The sequence below is a fragment of the Micromys minutus genome (assembly GCF_963924665.1).
Source record: "Micromys minutus genome assembly, chromosome: 13".
Classification (NCBI taxonomy): domain Eukaryota; kingdom Metazoa; phylum Chordata; class Mammalia; order Rodentia; family Muridae; genus Micromys; species Micromys minutus.
Genome location: NC_137982.1, coordinates 18,963,096 through 18,986,678, shown reverse-complemented (window position 1 = coordinate 18,986,678; position 23,583 = coordinate 18,963,096). Strand labels below are relative to the sequence as shown.

General features: G+C 37.9%; 1 protein-coding gene across 1 annotated transcript in view; it reads right to left on the bottom strand.

Annotated features, from left to right (window-relative positions):
• ARHGAP15 (Rho GTPase activating protein 15) overlaps nucleotides 1-23,583 on the bottom strand; it is a gene marked incomplete at its 3' end in the record, with an annotated part of 579,351 nt that overhangs the window by 463,301 nt on the left and 92,467 nt on the right. Inside the window, exon 5 of the mRNA XM_080928022.1 lies at nucleotides 13,723-13,812. Coding sequence (XP_080784148.1) covers nucleotides 13,723-13,812 — 90 coding nt within the window. The remainder of the gene's footprint in view (nucleotides 1-13,722; nucleotides 13,813-23,583) is intronic.

Below are 23,583 nucleotides of genomic sequence, written 5' to 3'. Positions count from 1 at the left end.
AAGCCAAGCCCTACAACACTTAGATGTCTTCAGATCTACTAAATAAAGATTTACATGCCAATTCTGAGGTAGGAATGAAACATTTGGAATTTGAGACAAGTGTTCTAGGGAATCTAAGTCTCACACACAAGTGAATCAATTTCCCTTTTCCCATTTACATGCATGTCTAGGGATGTTAACTATGATTGACCCTATGGTCTCAGGGATAGGCATGAAGTCATCTGATGAAGAATGACAAGTGGTGGGTATCACCTGTCATTGGCCCCCAACCCCCAGGATAATGACTTAAGGCAGTGGTGAGCAGAAATACTACTACAAGTCACTCAAACAAGCCACATAAGTGTTGGATAGCAAGATGGAGGAACATAGACAGTAGGGATGGCTTCATATGGTGAAAGCCTGGAGAGGGCAACGGAGAAAGAAGATTGGAGACAATGAAGTCTGGGAAACATTAAATGACTCAAGAGAGTCAGCAAGAACATGCACTTTTTATGTCTCCTGTTAATGTCTTAAATTTTCCTAGAGATCACACCATTGAACCAGATGACTTGAATCTTTGATGTTTTCTATCTCCTAGCCTTAGCCAGTTAAATCTTATAAAACAAACCCACAAATGAGGTAGCCACACTGTCAGGCATAGTGACTCTCGATTGACCTCACACCATTACTTCCTCCCAGCAAAACCAATATAGCTTTGCTTACTGACTAGCCTTTCAGCAGGAGAGAAAATAGTTCAGAACTTCAGAACAACAACCAGGTTCTGGATAGCAAATTGAACTCCTTTTGCTCTCAGGCTCTGGATTTAGTCATCTGGGACTGGAAATCAACTCTAGATATGATGGGTTTGCATTTTCTGATTGGTGCTTCATCGTGTCTGATCTTTATGGATGTAACACTAGAAGCACAGGGTTATTTGCTCTGTTAGAGGCACTACACCACTTCCATGTGAAGACTAAAGGAAATGAAACCCAGGACACCTAACTCTAGGGCATACTGTTCTTCCTAAGTGCCCCATCACTTGGAAACAGTTGACCTTGTAGCGGTCTGACGTCTTAAAATGCATCTAAAATAAGGTGGCACCTTATAGGAAGAAACTTTGTCATCCTGCAAGTACAGTGCACTCACTGAGCTGCACCACAGCAAGGATTCGTGGTGACATGATACAACATTACAAGAAGCGAGAGCATAGGTGGCTAAGAACCAAAGTATGCACAAGAATAGTTACCACAGCACATACTTAGAAGTTTTGAGCTTCTACATTTTCAAACCTGGTCTCTGCTGGATTACACATTGTTGTTAGGACAGGAAGTGTTTTGCTACTAAAGGTATCAGTAATGCTGTAATTAACTTAAAACTATGGACAATGGCTGGTAGGTGTACATGCTAAAGATACAGGCTAATTATAGGGAAAGTACCTGACTTATTCAAGGGGAAAGCTGGCCTTTCTAACAATATGATGGCACTCTTGTTGTATGCTGACCACAAGAATGGTTCTGGCATGCAAGTGACTCAAAGAATTGCCTATTGTATCTTCTGGTCAGGTGAGTGCAATGCCCTGTAAGCTACATCAAATGAAGTCTGGAAATGTCAAGAAAACCAAGCCTCACAATCCTTGGATATGAAAAATAGCACAGCAGGAAAAGAGAATCATGACAATAGATGAGCAAAATCCAGAATCCCTTGTAATGGAATAGACAATGGTTATCAAATACTGTCTCATACACAGGTGAAGAAGAAGTATGCATTTTTTTTCTCTAGAATGTTTTCTTAGCTCTTCTATAGCTAAAAGAGCTGTCACATGCCTAAAACCCAAGATAACATTTAAGGTGAGACATAGGGACATTTGAATGTTAGTAGGAGTGCATTACACCACACATTGCTGCTCTCACGCCAGACCTCTCTTCATATCTGTGTCTGCAAAATCTGTTTTCTGGGATCTGCTTAATGATAAGCTAATAGCAAACCAACTTCTGGTTTCTCAGACTTTGTGACAGAGAACCCAACTCAAGTCAAAGGCATTCATGAAAACGTTTGTGCTTAAAGAACTCAAAAAAAAAAAAAAAAAAAAAAAAAACTTCTTAAGAAATAAAATGAGCATTTTTCACTGAGAGAAAGTTGTCAGTATAAAATTAAAATTGTGCATAAATCAACACGTCACCGAAAATTCCACTATGCACCAATATCTAGCACACAAAATGCTTAAGGTAAAATCATTCATTGCAGCATATGAATAATCTTCCTGAATAAACAGGAATAGGCTGTTAAGAACCTGAAAGAAGCTACCAGGAAGCCAATATTATTGAGACAAACAGTAGGAAGTCCAGACTAATACCTGGGCACTCTGACCATAGCTTTACTGCGTCAGTTCTGGAGTCATTAGATGCTAGCATGCAGCTTTACTCAGCCTATTGGCGAATAGATCTACTTTAAAACGCACACATATGTATGAAAGAGACAGAGATATGAATGACACACAGCTCTGACTTTTTGGACAGTATATTGTTTCCATCATCTCCCTGAAGAGAATGTGGGGAGGGGCTAGCTGGCTTAATGGGACTTTAGGATTCTTCCAGGGAAGGTGGGACATGATTTTCCATAAGCCAAATTAAATGTTTTGAAGAAGGAAATAGTTCAGTATCAAAAGTAATTAGTAACAGAGGTAATGGCAAATGTGTAAACATAGAACCAAAGGCTTCCAGAGAAGTTTAAAATAAAATCCAAATGTCTCTCTTTAAAAATAGTCACTTGCAACTTCTATGGTAAAGAATAACATTCATCCAATATTATAATTCTCCTAGTGTAGTGCAATGCCTCTTTGTAGGCAGGCGACTTTTACTAAATCATAAGGCAGTTTAATGGTAAGGAAGCGTCCACTGGAACATGGACATTAACTATTAAATACCATGTCTGAGAATTCAAGGAACTCCAACCTCCCTCCTGGGGCAATTTTAACTCATTATATCTTATGTTCTTCAAAGACTTTTGATCTACATAAATATCCATTCTCAGGTTCAGATTTTACCACATACAATGATCCTATGATTTTAGAAACACATACAATAAAAATCCTATGATTTTAGAACGTTTTAGAATAATCCAGGACACAAAGTCACCCTGATCTCCGAGATGATGAGTAGGTAGCCTCCTGCATGCCTCTCCATGTTCTCAACATGCAATGTGATCTATATATTTGTCATTTAATTTCTAAGTCCTCCTCGGTTACATTAGATTATAGGTTTCTGTGTCTTGAAATCAGATTTCTTTAGAGAACCCTGCAGTTGATGAGATAAAAATCTCAAGTTTTATGAATTGCTGTTCATTTTTCCTTTTTGATATTATAAATTGTATTATTTCCAAAAGCAGGCTCAGTGAATGATAACTTAAGAAAATTCATGCTTAGATCCAAATGAGGGATTACAGCATCTCACATATATTCTTATTTACACAAAATAACATATCTTTAGATTCAATAAATCTCTCTAATATTTGAGTACATATTTATTTGCCAACAGAACTGAATGTCAATAAAATTTGTCAGTCAACAACAGCCAAGAGTAACTTCCTTAGATAAGCCTTGTAAAATACACATTCGAAGTAAAGCCAAAATATATATAATTACCTCACTACTCCTTGAGACTTTCACTCTACCAAGGCACAGAGAAAAAGGACAGTCACTAACTGAATGACATCTAAACCTAACTGTTCACACTTTCGGTTTTTAACCACCCAGAGCCTAGTCTTGCTTTCATCCCTCGCAAGAGACCCAGTCAAATGGAATTAGCAGTCTGTGCTGGACTGCCAATCGGCCACCAGATGGCAGCAATGCTTTTATGAATAATGTAGCAGCCTCTGCTGCCCATCTTAAGATTTCCAGTGTTAATAATAGAACAATCCTTACTTTAGTAAAAGGGCAAATTTGTCTGCAACGAAGCCAGCCACATTCTCATGCCATTAATTATATTTCACGGGACACATTTGTTTTCTAGCGCGTGGGCCTCCAAATATTTATTTTTATGCTGATTAAACATTAAATTGTTACTAAGTTTAATTTGATATTGTGCTGAAAACAGCCAGGGCTGTTTTGTCCTTTCTTTTATATGGGCAGAAATATCTGTGATTGTGTATGTTCCAGAGCACCTATCAAAAGAGAAAGGCTTCACACACTTTCCAGCACCTTCATCAGCACATCCTGTGCACCAACAATCACACCTCACAATCACTCTGCCATGATTTGAGTTCAAATTCATCATAGATACCAGGCATCAGAAGTCTATCTTTACCTTGGTGGTGGGTATGAGACTCTTGAAAATTAATCATTGCTTAAATAACAGATAAAGCACAACAGAATTACCAAGTCTACTCCCCAGAGCTACTTCTGCAACAAGTTAACTTTGTCATTGTAAACAACTTGGGTTGAATATACACCCTACAATGAGTTAGAACCCCACCCCCATCAACACTGGAGATGAAATACTTCATTAAATGGTGTATGTGTGTGTCTTTGTGTGTGTGTGTGTGTGTGTGTGTGTGTGTGTGTGTGTGTGTGTGTACATGGTATATGTGGGCCTTAATTAAGTTTCTGCTGCTGGGATATAGATCATGAGACCATGACCAAAAGCAACCAGTGAAGAAAGAGTTAATTTGGTTACTAGGTCAAAGTCTATTGTGGAGAGGAGACAGCAGAGGAGGAAGCAGGAGGTAGGAACTAAAGCAGAAGACTATGAAGGAACTCTGCAGACTGCCTTATTCTTTCCAGGCTTGCCCTGCCTGCTTTCTGATTCTATGCAGAACCACCTGCCCAGGAGTGGCACCATTGTAGAAAATTCTATCATTGACCAAGAAAATGCCTCCTCAGACTTGCCTACTGGCTGTCAGACCGGAGGATTTTCCCAAATGATGTTCTTTTAGCAAGATTACTCCAGCTCGTGTCAAACTAGCAAAATGGAAGCACAACACAACACAATCAAAAACTGAATGTGCCTTGTGAATGTGTGCAGGGAAGCCAAAGGTAGGTGTTGGGAACTCTGCTCGGTCCGTCCTCACCTTGTCCCCTTAATACCATCTTCCACTGAAGCTAGAGCTAGTCCCAGTGAGAGAACTCTAAAATACCTCTGTCTTCTGCACTGACACTTGCAGTCCAAGGTACACAGTACCACTGACAGCTTACATGCATGTAGGGAGATTGAACTCAGGTCTTCATTCCTGCACAGCAGGTACTCTTCTTCCCCACCCCAGAGCCACTGTCCTAGATTCTGTATCCTTGACTTTCAAATATTGCAATTATAATTTAATCACAGTATTTCTCCAATCCCTTTCCAGCTTCCAGAACCTCCCATGTACCCCTTCTCACACTCCTTCTAGTTCATGGCCTCTGTTATAAGTAACTGATATTGTATGCATATCTGTATTTGCATGTAGGTATATGTTTCTAAATTGTATCTGTGCTTTTAAATCTGTAATTTCCAGTATGGTTTCTTTGTACTATGTTTCACTCATCTGTTAAAGGATTCTGTTTAGATCCCACACAAGGCTTCTCTAGTGAATAATTGCATTAGTTTACATCATAAACTATTGGTTTCCTTGAGTTCATTTCAAGCCCTTGTTTACAAAGATTGCTTTGTTATTTTCCTATCCTGCTTTAAACATTGCTCTGAGGTTTTAGAGTTTTTCTCACCACTGCCCAGATTTTTCCTCTTTCTTGTGGCTAGCAGTTTTTAAACACTGTGTATATGTGTTTGTGTACGTGTGTATGTTTGCTTGTTTTTACATGTGTCTGTGTTTGTGTGCTTGTGTTTGTATGTGTATATTTGTGTGTTTCTCATTCTCTCTATATCTACATATCTCTCTGTCTGTGTGTGCACACACACTTGTGTATGTGTGCCTGTGTCTGTGTTTGTAATTTAAGTCTAACTTCTACAGGTTGTTCTCTCTCCCTCCCCCTCTCCTTCCCTCCCTTCCTCCGCCCTCCCTCTCTCTCTCTCCTTCTCTTTCTCTCTCTCTCTCCCTCCTCTCCCCGCCCCTGTGTGTTTCCTGCCCTCAGATTCAGCCTTGTTTCTAACAATGGAGTGGCACTGGCTATTTACCTGCAGGTAATTTTGTGCCTTCCTAAGGTACTCGATTTTATTTCACTCAGTTCTTTTCATGGACTGACTTTAAACCGAGTTACCATTTATTGGCTCCATATATGATATATCAGCTTTAAGGATTAAAGCATCTCTTTTTCTGGAATACATCTGTTTGCCATTAAAAAGGAAAGAAAACCAGACTCAGCATGAAGTAAACATGGCTACTTTGTTTTACAAATACAAAATAAGAATTCTGAAACAGACATGCAAAAGTGAGCCCTTAGTTGGAATCTTGTCATGCCAGAATCACAGTCATATTTTCTCTACTTTATACAAGATGGAAATCACAAGTAGAAAAAGCCTAGTACTTGAAAATTTCACTCCAGTCCCTTGGAATTTTCCCTGAGGTCCAGGATTAGTTTGCTTGGATTGTTGTATATAGTCTGAAGACTTAGGTTTTGTTACCTATTACCTGGAAGCCTCTCTTTTGCTATGTAAATGCTACAGGGAAACTGCAGTGAGCCACAGATGCCCATGGATAGCCTAGAGACAAGAATGCTTTTCCTACCAACGCATGAAGAAATAGTTTCATAAGAGGTGCGAGTCCCAGCACGAGGCCAAGAAATGAAGAGCAGCTTGCTGCAGGTATCGTGAGGTCAGACTGAACCTCCTGTTGTATAAATAAAAGGTTCTTATCTCCACCCCACACCCTAGCTACTCCAGACACCAAAGGGACCACAGCAGTGGCTTTAGAGACCTTCTGGGAACATGCATATGACATCAAGTTCATTCCTTTCAGTTCAAAAATGTGATCTAATTTATGTCACTTTGGAAACTTTACATCTTAGTTCTTTGGACTGATTTGGCTCTAAAATCTATGGATATTTGTCAGTCTGCTGGCTACTGCCTCACAGTTCCATTTTGTTCTGACCCTAGTGTGAACAGATGTCAGGACACTAGCAGTGACCTTCAGCAGGTTTAGATAGGGTGAAAAGTGCAACGGGATGTATCTCCAGTCTGAGACTTGTAATCTGGGGCCTTACAGGATCCCCCAGGTGGGATACATTTGATAATCTTTTTTCTAGTAATGTATTTTATTTTTATATATTAGTTACAAGAATCTATGTTAAAGAACTTTTATTATTTTCCTCAAAAATCACCTCAGCAAAAAGTCGGTGTTTCCTAGTGATTTGCTCTAAAGGGATGGGTTTGGTCTGGTCTAAAGAGATGACTGTGGCCCTCTTATTATTGGTGTGTGTGTGTGTAAGAGTGTGTGTGTGTGTGTGTTTTCACATGTGCAGGTGTGCATGCATGCATGTTTGTGTGTTTTCACATGTGCATGTGTGCATGCATGTGTGTGCGTGTTTGTGTTCATGTGCATGTGTGCATGCACCTCTCTCTCTCTCTCTCTCTCTCTCTCTCTCTCTGTGTGTGTGTGTGTGTGTGTGTGTGTGTGTGTATTAAAGCCCTCATCCAAAAATTAAGTTTTCCTCAGTATAATCTCATTGACAAGCTGAGGCCAAGATTCATAAAGTAGTCATATTGTTTCCTTCCACTGAAGAAAATCTAGTTCTTTGACATCTTTAGAAGTGGATCTGAAAGTGTCCCTTGTCTCTCTTTTATCTGGGACATTGTTTCTGAACTTGTCTCTACAAGTACCAGTTCAGAGCTCAGAAGACAGTTCTAAGGGATATGCTTTCACTAGCATGTTACCTTGCGTATGACATTCATTAACTAGCTTCTACTAAATTGATATTGCAACGATGGCAAGTTTGTAAAGGACTGGATACTAACATCTAGACAGACATAAGGACATGTGTGCTTTGAATAATATAGGGAAATATCTTCCATTTGGCATATTAGATCTTTAGCAACCAAGGACCATGTACAAAAGTCCAAGTTCTCCAAAATCAGTTGTGTTTTACTCATATGCACCCCCTTCATTTCGATTCACAATGCATAACTGCAGTTTCATGCAGAATGTTATGAGATGATTTGGTTACTGCACAGAGAAATAATGATAGCCATCAGTATTGGTATTAAAGTCTCTTCTTTGTAGTTGATCTAAAATATGCAAAAGGTAGGTATCTCTTCACTTTTAACAAATAGAGGAGTCCGGTAGGAGAGGGGCTAATATCTCATCCTTTCTCAGTGTAATAAACCAGTTTGAGAAAGAATCTCCAACTTGAGTCTCTGACGACATCAACTGAAAACATCCAGCTCTCCAGACACATGTGTAGCTCCACTATGCCTCTGTAGGATGGATGCATATCCACTAGACGCACGAAATGTTTCAGGGCAAACCATGGAGTTAACAAAAGCTGGATTGGATATTGAAGTTTCTCCTTACCCTGGATTCCTTTATTCAACTCCTTGCCTTTTAAGATACTGTGAGTAATTCTAACTGAAACCAGTATTACCTCAAATTAATGCATTTATAAATGTGAAGAATCCCCCTTTGCATTTAGTCTAACTATACACATTGTAAAATGAATGAGAGAACTGGTAAATGCTTGGATTTATTATAAACTTCCCCTCTTGACACAAGAAATGAATAAAAGCAAAATTTCAGTTTTCCTCTTGGCTTAAAGTAGCATTTTCCAGGATATTATTAAATTATCACCACATTAATAAACTTAAGATGTACTAAACTCTGTGAGGCTAAGACATGTCAGATCAGGACAAGCAATCAAATTATGTTTAGTTGTAACTTATATCCTTGGAAAATATTACAAGAATATACTAATGTACAGGATAGCCAGAAGAATTTACCCAGAGTTGGAAAAGGAAGGAGTAATTAAATGCTAAATCTACCTCATCCTCACTTTCCTCATAGGGAACAGGGTCTCTCTCTGCAGATATGTGGTCATATTAAAGAAGCAATGTCAAACACAAGACATTTGAACACAGTATTTATATTCTGTACATGGGAGTAAGGTGGACCTCTATCTCCTTACGTCATCTCTAAGTTCTCTGTCTTACAGACAGGGAAGAGACATAGTTCTGCTCATTACTTATAACTGATGGAATCATACAACTTAATACATGTAGTCTGCAGAAATCCAACAAACTCAAGAGCAAATTTTTAGTAAAATTGTTTATAAAACACTGTCTGAGGAAAATATGTCTTTCAAAGTACAGATGATTCAGTATTTTAGCTAATCAGTTAATATCTTAACTAAGAAACAAATTATATCTTCTAGTGCTTCCCTTCAGTTATATTTTGTGAATCTTGCAACACAAGGAAGGCGAATGGATGGTGCAGGATAAAGTTTCCAAATTGTTTTATTTGTTGTTTCTTATGCAAAATGTATCCAGGTCTAGCCTCACCAGCAACAATCTGATCAGCTAGAGCATGCCCAATCTCTTGGCTCAAGAAGTACAGTAGTTGACATATTTTTTTAGTCATATATAAAATTGCTTTACAGAACAGAAAAATATTATCGTGTGATAACTTAACGGAATAGAAATAATTACAGTGCTTTGTCATCAGTTTTTGTTTGGTTGTTGAGACAAGTCTCTATGCACCTCTGGCTGTCCTTGAACTTGCTATATAGACCAAGATGCCTTCAAACTCACAGAGCTCACCTGCCTCTGCTTCACAAGGGCTTGGATTAAAGGTGTGAGCCACCAAGCTTAGCTTCTGCTTTTTATCAAGTGGCATCCCAGGGATCCGGGGAGTACATTGTCGTTGTATGTTCTGTTTGACAGCATGTCATGGATTCCCTACCCTAGACTTCCAATGTTCAGAAAGTCTCAAACTCAAAGGAGGCAAAGCAATGTAAACTCACAATGTGGCCAGTGAGAAAAGCGCAGGTCTTGGCTCCTTTGTCACTGGATGCTGCTTGAGTCCTGCCTTCCTTTAGTGGGATTTTGCTTAGTTGTTATAGCTATCTCCTTGTAAATGACATTTAGGATTACTTAAGATTATGTTGTAATCTTTTTAATCCTTAGTGATTTAAATTTCAGGCTAAACACCACAGAGCAAACCAGCACTTAGCAGAAATGTTTAAAACATGTGATTTAAGCAAAAATTCTTTCACTTATTTATTTATTTATTTATTTATTTATTTATTTATTGGTCCAGGCTCTTTCTGATGAAGACCTGGCGTTGCTTTTAGTTAACTAAGAAAATATGTCCAAAGTTCATCCCAACTTGTTCACTGGATAAATGCTTTTTCAAACTGTAATGGATTGGTGATGGCCTATGATATCACCCTTTCTGCAATATTAAACAAAAGTTAGAACAATGGACAGTCATTAATCCAGTCTAGAATTTGAATGACCCTTTCATAAGTGCAAGGCTTAGTGTGTGTGTGTGTGTCTTTGTGTGTCTCTGTGTCTATGACTCTCTGTGTATGAATACTCACATTTTCTAAAACAAGTAATTCAATATAAATGTACACCTATGATAAGTATACTTCTACACATTTTGACACTTGTGATTATGTGTCACATAGGCAATGTATTACAGAAGAGAACAGTGGTTTTTTAAAATGTTATTTCCAGTTAACCAGTATCTATAAGACAAAATCAGTAGAAAGAATCTGGTTCCAATGTAGGCAAAGGTTTCTGGCCTCAGAAAGTGAATACCATTTTGATTCACCAAGAATTATTATGTACTAAAGCTATTACATTGTCACTATGATATTAATATATATTACTTGAAGAAGACTGAATACACTTTGAGTTTTATTTATGAAAAAAATCTTGGATTTTACTAAGTACTGAAAATGAAGAAGTCTAAATAGTACAAACAGTGAATGAAAAATATTCCATTTTTCTGGATCAAAAATGTTTCCAGCCTATCTCAGGCACTCAAAATTTTTTGTTTGTTTTCCTATTCATTTCAAATTTGACTTCACTATAGATATCATCATTGTGTAGTATATAATTGCCAATCCATCATCTTTTTGAAGACAGATTTCAAATTTTAAATTATTTCTAATTTTGCTCTTCTTTGATTCATCTGGAACTAAAAGTCTCAATAGTCGTTTGCGATCTGTAATCTATAATTCATAGGCTGAGATTGAATAACAAACCTAATTCAAACTTGGAATCCTAAAACTATTTTTGATGTGGCACCTCAGTTGAAGCTAGAACGGTCTTTTTCAGTAAGTAAGAAACATTTCATTATTGAGTAAGTAATGAAACCCTTCCACACAGTCAAACACCAACCCTTGCCTTAATACCATGTTTTTGAGATATAATCATGTTTATTCTGATCATTTGAGACTTAGCCCAGCTAATGTATCTAATCAAATATTGATGCACGTCATGTGGACTTAGTTGTCTGGCAAATTCTTCCCAATGCTCTTTTTGTTACCAGAACTATAAAAGTAACTTATGTTATTCTGCTCAAACCAGATACTGTTCCAGTCTACTCTGGGTGCATTCACGTATGGCAAGTCAGATGATTTATTTAAAAAGAATTAACAGAAAGTTATACAAGAATTTTCCTTTAACTTTGTTATTCACAATATCGTTATAATAATCTTTTGACTCCCTATGGAAAACTATAAAGAATTCGTTCAGCTATAATCTGCCTATCCATCATCTATTAATATATCTTTCATGCTGTCTGCATATGTACCAACCTACAAATCACTGTGTAAATACTGAAGGCCCCATCAATTGTCCAAATAAAATTACAAACAAGAATAGATGAGGAGAAATTTGTAAACAGAGAAAATAGACTTCAATGTCCTAGGAAGAAACCAAATTCAGAAACACAAATATAAATCACATGAAAATTATAAAATTTTGAGCATTAACAATATTTTGAAAAGCCAAGGATTATATGCATCATCATTTCTGCATCACACCAAGTTGACAGTAATCTTTTTTTGAACGTGTTGAAGCTTTTTAGAGATAAATGGAGAATGGCTGGCCTCACAAATCTATGGAAGGCCCTACTGTATAAACATCATGTTCTTTAAATTGAACATAATCTCTTTCTTTTACATCTTTATAAACCAGGGAAGCCCATATACATGAAAGTTTACAACACTATATCCTAGCTCAGTGGTTCCTGACCATCTTAATGTTGTGACGCTTTAATGCAAGACCTCATGTTGTAATGACCCACAACTATAAATGTATTTTCATTGCTATTTATGACTGTAATTTTGCTCTACTGTTATGAATTATAATGTAAAAATGTTTGCAGATAGAAGTTTGCCGATGAGGTTGCAATCAACAGGCTGAGAAGCACTATTCTAGATTGTCAGAGACTCAGATTCTGACACTTGCACTTTATTACAGAGGTTAGAATAATACCAAGAGAAAAAAGAAACAGAGAAGAGAATATCACTGATCCTCACCTTCTCACTTGCAAACAAAGTTGATTTTATTATTTATACCTTGGTGTTCTAAATTCTAAATTCTCTACCATTTGGCTTAACATCATTGCTCTGTACGTGTGTCTTCCTGCCTGCCTGCCTTCCTTCCTGTTTCTTTTTTAAAATTTTATTTTTAGTTGACAGACGATAATTATATCTATCCTTTCACTTAATTTTTGGTTAAAAACATCTCTATATTTAAGTACTTTAAAACTAGAAACAGAAAGATAATTTATTCTAGGACATGCGTGTGTAGTTTTTCTTTTTAAAATCTGAATAGGTCCAAATTATATTAATATACTTTTCTAAGAAAAAAGCACATATTGAACGTATTGAGAAATGACCATTTGTTTCCCTCATAGGAGTATGAATGGCAAAGGTCAGTCAGCTTTGCAGCTATAAGCCCTAATAATGACTTCATCAATGTATTTTATTGCCTAATAATGACATTTACACAGTAGAATTTTGCAGAGAATAGTGAATATTAATAAATATGTATTAATCTATTCCCTTCACTCCTAAATGGAATAATTCTAAGCAATAAAAAATTATTTGATATCAAAATGTGAATATTACATATCACCTTAAATGGAAAAAAACAGATCAAACTTATAACTTAAAATAATTGCTAACTAAAAATTATTTTAAATCATGATTTGGTAACATCACACATGAAATATTAGGTTTCAAAGATTTTGTGGGCTTTTTTTTCTAAACGTTCAATGGAATATGCTTGTGACTACTGATGAATCATAGAAATTTTTCATCTAAAAGTGAAAATTTTCAATATAAAATGATGTGATTTAAATTTTATTATTGATTAAATGTTTGCTCTGACAACTTCTTACATGTATATAACACACTCTGCTCATGCTCGCTCCTCTCTTTCCTATTTTCCTGCCTTCCCTGTCAAGCTGAGCTCTTCCCTCCCCATACTTCCAAACACTGGCAGTGAATAAGAAGAGCTTATAATTAGTGGATCTTAACTTGTGTATGTTTGAAGGTACTGCATGAAATCTATTTAAGTCAAGTATTCTAGGTTGGCACCCCAAACAGCTATCACATACACTGAAAAATTCAGTGATGTTGCGGTAAATTAATGGACACAGAACATGTATTTTTGTTGTTGTTGTTGTTTAGATAATAACCATCCCTCAGGGGAAAACACAAAATAAACCCATGATTCCACAAAGGGGAGGAGCTAGAGTCAGTCTTTCATAATGACCTCAGGACAAGTAGTTTGTGTTGTTCACATTACCCTAGGAGGCTCAGATGTTGAGGAAAAGAAGTAAATGGAGCACACACGGCACTCTTACCTGGAAGACACTCTTTCTGCTTGATTTTTCTTTGGCCCATTCTATCTGTGCACCGCACAGATCCACGCATTCCTGGGTGTGCCTGGTTTTCTATAAACAGAAGCGAATTAGGCATTAAGATCACACACCATTGAAGAAGCTGACTGAGGTTGAGGTTATACATATGTATTCCATAAAGCTTCCCCTTTGTGCTTCCCAGGGGAAACCTAGTCTGTGGTGTTCTTTGGGATTTTCTAATTTTAATACGCTAAAATTAGAAGCACAGTTTTACACATACCTCATTTGTTACAGTTAATAAAAAGAATCAATACATATAGCGATGACTGGACAGAATGTTAAAGAAATGGAAGCTCAAATAACTCCTTTTCTGTACTGAATAACATTGTTGGTCAGTGAAGGCCATGAAAATAACTTGTGCGACCTAAAAGTAGAAGAGAAACTTGAACATTCAAAATGGAATGGGAAAAGTTCTAGTTTAAGTTTTGTGACTTCAGCAAAGTCAATTACAACCTAGTGAGATTAGAACAAATGGATTCAGTTCATCTCACTGTCTCCTCAAATGTTTGTACTTTTGTATGTTAAAAAGTTCAAAAGGTACCATTAACTGGCATCAGTGAAAAATTCACACATCTATAACCTCAGCAGTCACAAGGCAGAGACAGGCTGATTGTTGTGAATGGAAGGTCAGTCTGGTCCACATAGTGACATGCTGTTTTCAAATAAGAATTTTTTAAAGTAAAAGAAAGAAAAAAGGAAGGAAAGAAAAAAGGAAGAAGGGAGGGAGGGAAGGAAGGAAGAAAGGGAGGGAGACAGGGAGGGAGTGTAAGAAGTAAGGAAAGGAGGAAGAGAGGGAGGGAGGGAGGAAGGGAGGGAGGGAAGGAGGAAGAGCAACACTTTAGACTTTAGGAGTGCATGGGTAAATTTTATGTAATAATGTAGATTAAGTAGATTTATAAAGTAGATAATAGCATTTGCTTCCTTTTATACAAAGTACATACAAAAGGGAAGTCATTTTATTGCAGTAAATGCCAATAACCAGCTAATACAAACATTAATTAGGGTTGCCTCATAATTTCATTTGACTCATAGGGAATAACATATACATAAGTTTAAATCCACACATCCGCAGGCATTAAAGAAAGAGTACGTTTGGGAAATTTATGATTTGCTAAAGTAGTACTATATAGAGAGATGCTTTACAACCATTTCCATGTGCTCTGAGCTACTCTGGCTCACCTTACTAAGAAATTTAATAATTTTCTTATTTTTCTGCTACAGAACATCCTGATCATTTAGCATAAAATGATATATTTAGGCATCTTTCAATATCATTAACTTTAAGTCAAAACTTGAAACTAGAAATGCAAAGGTGTTAAAAGATACAGTCTGTCTATAATTTTTGCCTTATAACCAGTGTGTCTGATTGTATTTGGCTTTGAAAAAAATACAATTTAAGAATAATGAGAAAATTTTATTTTGTTTTGTTTGTGTCACTGTGGTAAAATAGGGTGTGTTTGTCTTTCAGCAACACAACTAAAGTGTGGGGGGAGTGTGTAGGAGTGTGTGGGGGTGTGTACATATGTTTTGCATAATTTTGTGAGTGTGTATGAGTGTCTTTGTATGAAATTGTTTGAGTTTGTGCTTGTGTGTGTATGTGTGTGTGAGTGAGTGAGAGAGAGAGAGAGACAGAGAGAGAGAGACAGAGAGAGAGAGAGAGAGAGAGAGAGAGAGAGAGAGAGAGAGAGAGAGAGAGAGAGAGAGAGGATGTGTCTGAATGTTCAAGCATAGTTTTTCTAGAGGAAAAACTGCACCTGGTTGGCTAGCAGTCCACAGCATGCCTTTTACTTGTGTTCAGTAGGAGCCCTGTGGGAAACCCTTTAAAATCAGTCATGCCCCTTAAAATGATTGCAATCAGTGTGTTTCACAGGTTCCCTCTGCATGGACATCCAGGCTGTCACTACTGCAGATGTCCTGAAGAAATACCAACAACAAGCTGCTTCCTGTAGAGTTTGTTAAATTATATCATACTCAGCACCAACAATGATCATTAAGGGCATAAAACTAGAGGGCTTTATTTCCCCATGTAATGCAGTGTGGTGGGAGAAGTGGCAGCAAAATTACATTCGATAAGAAGCATTTTGCATGTATCAGGCATTTTCTTAGCTAGCTTCTCCCTATGACCACAGCATCAGTTAATCCTTGCAATAGCACGAGGCAGTTATTATTATTGCTATTATGATAAAGGTTATAAGATATGTCAGACTGATTCTGGTGTGCATACATTTCTCAAGGTAAGTGGCCTAAAGTGTCTAAATTTATTTATTTCATGTGTTTGAGTGTTGTGCCTGGATGTACACCTATGCACCTCTTGCATTCCTGGTTCTCTGACAGCACAGGTCAGAGGATCCTTCAAAACAGGAGTTATATATGGATCGGAACCACCTTTTGGTGGCTGATAATTGAACTCTGGTTCTTTGGAAGATCAACAAATGTGCTTTTCTTTTCGCCATCTCTCCAGCCCCCCAAGGGTCAGCATTTAAATACGACTAGAGTTATTGTCTTGCATGTAGGATGCTGGAGATCAAACCTGGGGCCTTGCTGGTGCAGAGACAGGTGCTCAACCACAGAAATGTATCCACAGCTCCCAAAGTTCTTAACCACCACACAGCCCCAGACTTTGGATTTAACACTGGGATGATGCTTATGACTGAACACTTCAGAATTTGTGGAAATGCTGTGGCTCGTTCATTAGACTTCACAGCAGTCTTGGTCTTATTTTCATCGTCTCTACTGAACTGATCCTGTTAAAGATGTGCATTTATTTATCCTCTTTTTTTTACAGTTCCTACACCGCCTCCCAATCTTCAGACAGTGGCTCCTTTAATCAGCTCCCTGCTAAAGTCACCTCGTCACCAGTGGGTTTTGGACCTTTGTGTAAAGCGCTGTTTCCCAGCACTCCTGATGACCTCTACCTTAATTCTCAATTAACTTTTCTACCTGAAAGTAACACATATATTTTCATATACTGGCTGTTTCTGTTTCCATCCCTGGCATGAAGTTTCCTCAACTTGGGGCTAATTTGCTTTTCCCTTCACTGTTTTTCCCAGTGAATGGAACAGTACTTGGAACACATTTGCTGTTCAGTGAATATTTACTGAATTCCTGAGTGAAGAAAAAATACCAACATGCAAGTAACTCTTCTGCTTTGCATGTCTTGAGCATCTTAAGTTTTCAGGTTTACATAAGTTAAGATTTCTAAGGTTTTTTTTTTTTTTTTAAGTAACACAGACATTTGTGATTTGGGAATGTGATCACAATAGCTCAATGAATTCATGCAAAGCAAGCAGGAGTTTTATGGAATAATTCTAAACCATTCATTGTGCATTAATATGGCATTTTGTTTCATCCTGAAACTCCAGGGTTATGGGGAGTATTCATGGCTCCTGTAACAGTTGCATTGCTAGGGCTGAGCATATGAATCTCTGAGTCACCAGCATACATAAGGTGCTGGATTCAATCCCCTATAACATGAGTGCACGCACACACACACACACACACACACACACACACACACAAACACACACGTGTGCTCATGAGCACAGAAACATGAGGCGGGCAAGCAGAAGCAGAGACAGGACAGAGACAGAAATTTCCATATTGGTAACTCTTGAAGACCACCTGGTTATACATAGAGCCTCTGTGCTGTTGAAACAGAGGACCTCGTGGGTAAAGAGCAGCACAGACTTCCATATTCCTTACATCTTTTAGCTGTGCTAATCTCAGAACATCATCGGCATCATGAGCTAAACCTGATGGCTGTGGCATTCAAATTTCTGTCACTCCCAACCAGCTGCCTGAGTTCCTCCTGTCGTCCTGCCTTCCCTGACTGTGCCCATCGTGTGTCCTGTACCCCTCATGCCCCCCACTCGGCCACTTCTTCTACAATCCCTGACCTCACTATGCTTCTCATCAACACACCTGACTCTGCACATTTGCTTCCTGTTCCTGACATTCTTTCTGACATTATGGAGACAGTTTGGGTGTGACCTTCCAGTTCTCTTAAGGCTCTGTTGGTTTGACGTCTTTCCATGTGTAGGCACATGTTCTCCATTCAACAGGCACTTCAAGCACGCATCACTGTTTCTCACTGACCCTCTGCTCACTGTCTGTCTTGTCTTGCAGTCTTCTGAAAAAACAATCCCGTGGGCTCCTCGGGAATGCACATCACAGACAGTCCTTGCCCTTTCCAACCGTCCATTGGCTCTGGTTAGCAATATTTTCTGTATCTAGATTGCATGTTTCTGTTCTTTCTTATGACAGGTAGTCACTTATGTAACAATGCCTTTAGCCTTGGTCCATGGCATGGCTTGTTGCTACTTCCCAAAAGTTGTACTTCTCACAGGCAGGGTTGCTAACTCCCGCCCTTTCCCAGGAACCAAAAAATGTCTTACACTAAATTCTTCTCTATCTTTTGCAATACCTTTGTGAAGCTAATGCCAGTCACTTCAGCATGTACATGAAAAAACTCAGGCTAGAACCCTACAAGTACCTCACTTAAGGTCACGCATTTAACAAGTGCCTATGCTGAGTGTCTATTATCCAACTCCATGCAGCAAGGTCTTGGCAACACAGTTCACAGCCTCACCTTCTTACGCATCCTTTCTTCCTACTAGTGCATTTGTTTAAGGCAATGTACTTAGTTTATATTTTAAGTAAGTGTTAACATTGTCTTCTTCCTCATCTATTCATAAAATTCTAGGTCTGGCTTTGTGAACTGTTTATGTTTGCCTAAAGCCTCATTCCTTGATATGAGTGTGGCCTGAATGTAAGTCAAAAGTTTCTGAAACAGTTGTCATGCTCTGCATATCATGATCTGTATAACCCTGGCCTGCTTGACCTCAGCTCAGTTGGTAGTGTTTCCCTCTCTGACTCCTCATTCCATTCACAGACTTCACACCCTGCTTTGTCTATTGGCTCCTACTTCCATCCTTCTACTCCTTCATCCATGAGAAACAAGGGTGGGATGCTATTTTAAATGATCAACTTGAAAACTTCACTCTCAGCCACCCCTCGTTCTTTTTCACTGTTTTCTGTACTCATTTTTTTTCTGTTGCTCATGTTTGATTGTCCTCTTAACCAATGATAGCCTGGCTTTTGTTCCTTTTTTTCATTAATCTAAAGTATTTTAACTGTCAAGGTCAACATAAATAACCAAACACCAAGAATCAGCTCCTTGGACCATTAGAATTTACACTATAAAGTTCTACTGCCATTTTCCAAGACATGTTCGTGTTCCTCAATGGTACAGGCATGTTTCTTCCTGTGCCTTTGTCTGTTACATGGCTCCTTGGCTTTTCACTTGTTTCTCGTTCTCCCAAGATTCTAAATAACTAGGGTTAACTTCTAAGTGGTTTCTGGATTACTTTTCTTAGCTCTCACTATTTCTCATTCAATACTATATTGTGAATTTTAGTCTTGCCTCTAATCTATCACTGTCATTTACCAATGTTGACTTCTTAATCAGTTCTTGTGCCCTGCCCCTTCCAAAGTCCAATGTTACTGTAGGCTAAGTACAATAACAACATGCACAGGGATCTCAGGGCAATGAACGTCTTCACAGACTCTCCTATTATGCTCTATGGCTTGTCCTACTTAACTATCTATTTACCAATCTATCTCACATTTCATTCCCTCCTTCAATCACCTCCCTTATCACTCACAGCCAAAGTGTTCAAAAGCCATATTTCCCAAGCTAGCCTTGCTGTATTCATCTTGTGGCTACAGCCCTTTGAACTCATTTGCTTTCTTTTACTTGAATTCCTCTAGTTCCTTCTTTTGTGGACAGTCAGAAAGGTTCTTCTATTCAATTACATTACGTTGGGGAGGTTGTTGTTCTTTAGACTTCACATTATCCCATCTGTAGAGTCTATTCTCTATAAAAGAATGTTCGACTCCCTCAAGTGTATAGACCCAGCTTCTTAATTGACTCTTCTTTCAGATCCATTTGCTTTTCTTTTCCATGCAACCTATACCTATAGGAGTTTTCAAAATGAAACTTGTGTTTATAGACTTTAAACTGCTTGAAACGTGGAGAAGTTAGATGAATAGGTATAATAGAAAATGTCTAGATTCTGTCCAGTACATTAATCACTACAAATAAGAGCACATCTCAAGAAAGGTTATTTATGAATGAATAAGCAGTCAGGCCCTCAGTAGACACTATCATATGGTAGAGCCAGAGCAAATAACAATGATAATAAAATAAGAACATTCTAGCTTGCTTCCTGTTGCTATGATAAAACACTAACCAAAAGCATTTTGAGTTGGAAAGGGCTTATTTCAGTGACAGGCTATAGTTCATCATTCAGGGAAGCCAAGGCCAGAACCTAGAGCCAAGACCTGAGACAGAGACCAGAGTTGACCACCGGCTTGTTCTAGAACCTTTCTTATACAGCCCAGACCCACCTGCCCAGGGATCTACTTCCCCCACGGACTTGGCCTTCAACAGCACTTTAGCAATTAAGAAATTGCTCCATAGACATGTTCACAGCCCAGTCTCATGGAGGCAATTACTCAGTTGAAGTTCCTTCTCCCTAGGTGTGCCTAGGTTTGTGCTGTGTCTAAAAATAATAACAAAACAATTTGTAATGTAATTAATTTTAAATTATTGCAGTAAACATGATCATGCAAGTAATATTATAGCATCAAGAATGCTTCAGGATGAAAACACCTCAGTAAGCAGAAAGAGGATCATGTGAACAGCAGTTCTAAACTATGCTTTGTTTAGTTTAGAAGAGACCCAGGCTGAAAGAACAAGGAAAGATGCTCGAGAAAAGAAAAGCTTCAGTGTCTGAGTATTAAACATCAGAATACATAGCTCTGGAAAATTAGTAGAATGTATTTGGAAAAGAGTCAAGATTTTTTTTAAAGAAGTTTGGAATTAAAGAATCCTTTACTAAAAAATGTATTTCTGATTCTGCAGCGTTGAAACATAAGCAAGAGTCAGCTAATGAATTACATGGATGAGAGAATATACTGTAATGAAGACAAAGTTCATAAACTGACCAAATGCAGATTTAAATCTAGGGATATAGATGTGACATCTTTTGTGGGTGTGTCATAGTTTGGGTTTCTATTGCTGTGAAGAGACACCATGGTCATAACCATGGCAATTCTTGTATATCAAATATTTAACTCAGGCTGGCTTATAGTTTCAGAGGTTTAGTTTATTATTGTTATGGTGAAAAACATGGCAGCAAGCAGGTAGACATGATGCTAAGGAAGGCTCCCAGATTTTGACATTCGATTCACAGGCAGCAGAAGGAGACTGTGAACCACACTGGGTATAGCTTGAGCCTGGAAGTCCTTCAGTGACACACTTTCTCCAACAAGTTCTCATCTACTTCAACAGGGCCTCTGATAGTGTCAGTCCCTATGGGTCAAGCATTTAAACAGGGGTCTGTACAAGCCATTGGTATCCAAATCACCATACATGAGAAATTAGAAATGACTGACTTAAAATAAAAAGAGAGCTCTATTGGAGAGTTCCTGCCTCTGGACAGGAAAGCATGCAGGTTTCTTTGTTGGAACAATGTGAAGTCATTAAAAATTGATCCTGGGTCTTAGCCACTTCGGATTTTTATTATTCCTTAGTCCTTCTTCATCATTTCTCAATAATTGCTGACAGAGTATTCTCTATTTTACTTGGCTTAGATTAAGCCTCTGGGTTTAGTTTTCTATTTTATGGGCTATTTGGGGGACATAGTTTTCGGTGTGTATTAGAAAGTATCGCAGGCTGGACAGTCTTTTGCTTCACAGTGTTTTTTTGTGATAGACATTGGGCACATATGCAACAAATTATTGGCCCCCTTCTTTTCTCTGGTTCAATCCTAGATGTGCTTTTAAAGAAGATAAAGCTCAGAGTTTCTGGAGTGGGTTATAAGCTACCATTTATTATTTTGGATTAATTGCTGTTTTGGAATATGGACTGAGATGGTCCTTACAATTTTAAAACACAAAACATGAAATTGGTTTAGAGAAATTGAGGTTAACCAAATAACTTGTTTTGATTCTGGGAAAATCATTCATGGAGGAGGACAAAACTCACTTATCAATTCTCATCTGGGAAAAATGATTTAGGAAGTAGTGCAGAGTTGATACCTGATCTCATTAATATCTAAAGTATGACCTCTGTCAAGAAAGAAGAGGATACTTTGATTATAACATGTGGGTTTTCTGTATATGAATATAAATGATGTTCATAATAACTGAAATTGCTACACAGTGGAATTTCTCAGTAAGCTATCAGACAAATCAAACTGGCTTCTCAGAAAAACAGCCCTTCACTGACATTTGTGCTAAAAGTTTTTAAAGGAAAAAGTGTTCTCCTTTAAAGGAAATAGACTTGAAGTTCTTTCTTAATCAAAATCTTTGCAGGATGAATCTGATAGCTTCTCCATAGATTACATATACTTGCTGATGTTCACATTTATGTCACCTATAAAGCTAAGGAAATTTTTCCGAAGTTAATTCCATTCATTTCCATTGGCTGTTACTTTAGGTGATCAACCTTACTTGAGCCAGTTCAGGTACTCTCAGAGGACCTCCCTAGAATTCCAGCTCTTCCCTTACATAGTCAGAGTGTGGAGGGGTTGTTAGCTACTTTTCTGCTTCACATGTAGCTAAAATGACATTTCTACAGAGATTGGAGCTAAGCCTTCCAAGGATCAATTATTAGTGGGGACAGATTCTACATGGGTGAAGCATGGAAAGACCTTGAGTCATGTTTTTAAACTAAGGCGGATCAGGAATCTCAAAAGAAATAAGATGAAAATGTTATTTTTTTTCTTCCCCTATGCACTCTGTTCCTCGAGTTTCTCCCTGTGTTTGACAGAAGGTGATCTGCCCAGCATACTTGCCCAGTGCGCCTTCCTGCCCATCTAGGACTGTGCAGTGTTAGTCATTATGGCAATGAGCCCACTGTGACACTTTAAACATTGTCTGTCTAATATGTTTGTCACTTCCCACTCGGTGTCTCAGTTGTATACCTTTTCAAATAAGGCACGGTGCCTGAACATCCATTATGAAAGGCACACAGATAGAGCTGACGACTCTTTGATATTGCTTTTGTTGGGGCCCTATTAACACCACGTTGGAGTTGAGATAACCAAAAGCTATACAGAAAATAAGATGTGAACCAGACATTTAGAGCCTAGGTAATTTAACATGAAAGCTTTATGTTTACTGTACATAATATACCACTTCTCAGCAATTTCTGATTCATAAGTGGCTTTTAAAGGTCTAAGTACATTTGCTGTACAGTGATTTTTTTTTCTCATGTACTGTAGGCAAAAAGAAATGTTCATTTTATTCTGGAGAAACAGAAGCTGGGAAATATGAATTATGCTGACCAAAGTGATAAAATACAAAGTCAGGTTTCATAATTAAAATACTTTTCTGAGACAGCCTAAGGTGAGGTTTATTGAGGAATGGCAAACTATTATTCATTTATAACGCTTCCTATCAATTAAATTGATTTTTGTAGTTATTAAAAATTATGTAAGATACAGAATTTATTGTGGTTAATGGCCAAGTCTTAAGAAAATGATGTCTAGTGAGCACAGCTTCATTTACAGTAATATTGATCATTGTTTTTTTTTCTCACAAAATTTATGTTAATAATACAATGAAAACTAGTTTCCTCTTTTTTCTTTCTTTATGCTTGTCACCTCCAGAGTTTCAACTGTAACCTTTTTCTCGTTATTAAATGCACATTGCGTCCACAGGCTGGGTACTCTGAAGCTGCCCTATTGCATGAAGCCCAGTGGAGATAAATTTGTTCTGACTGCAGGAACACGATCG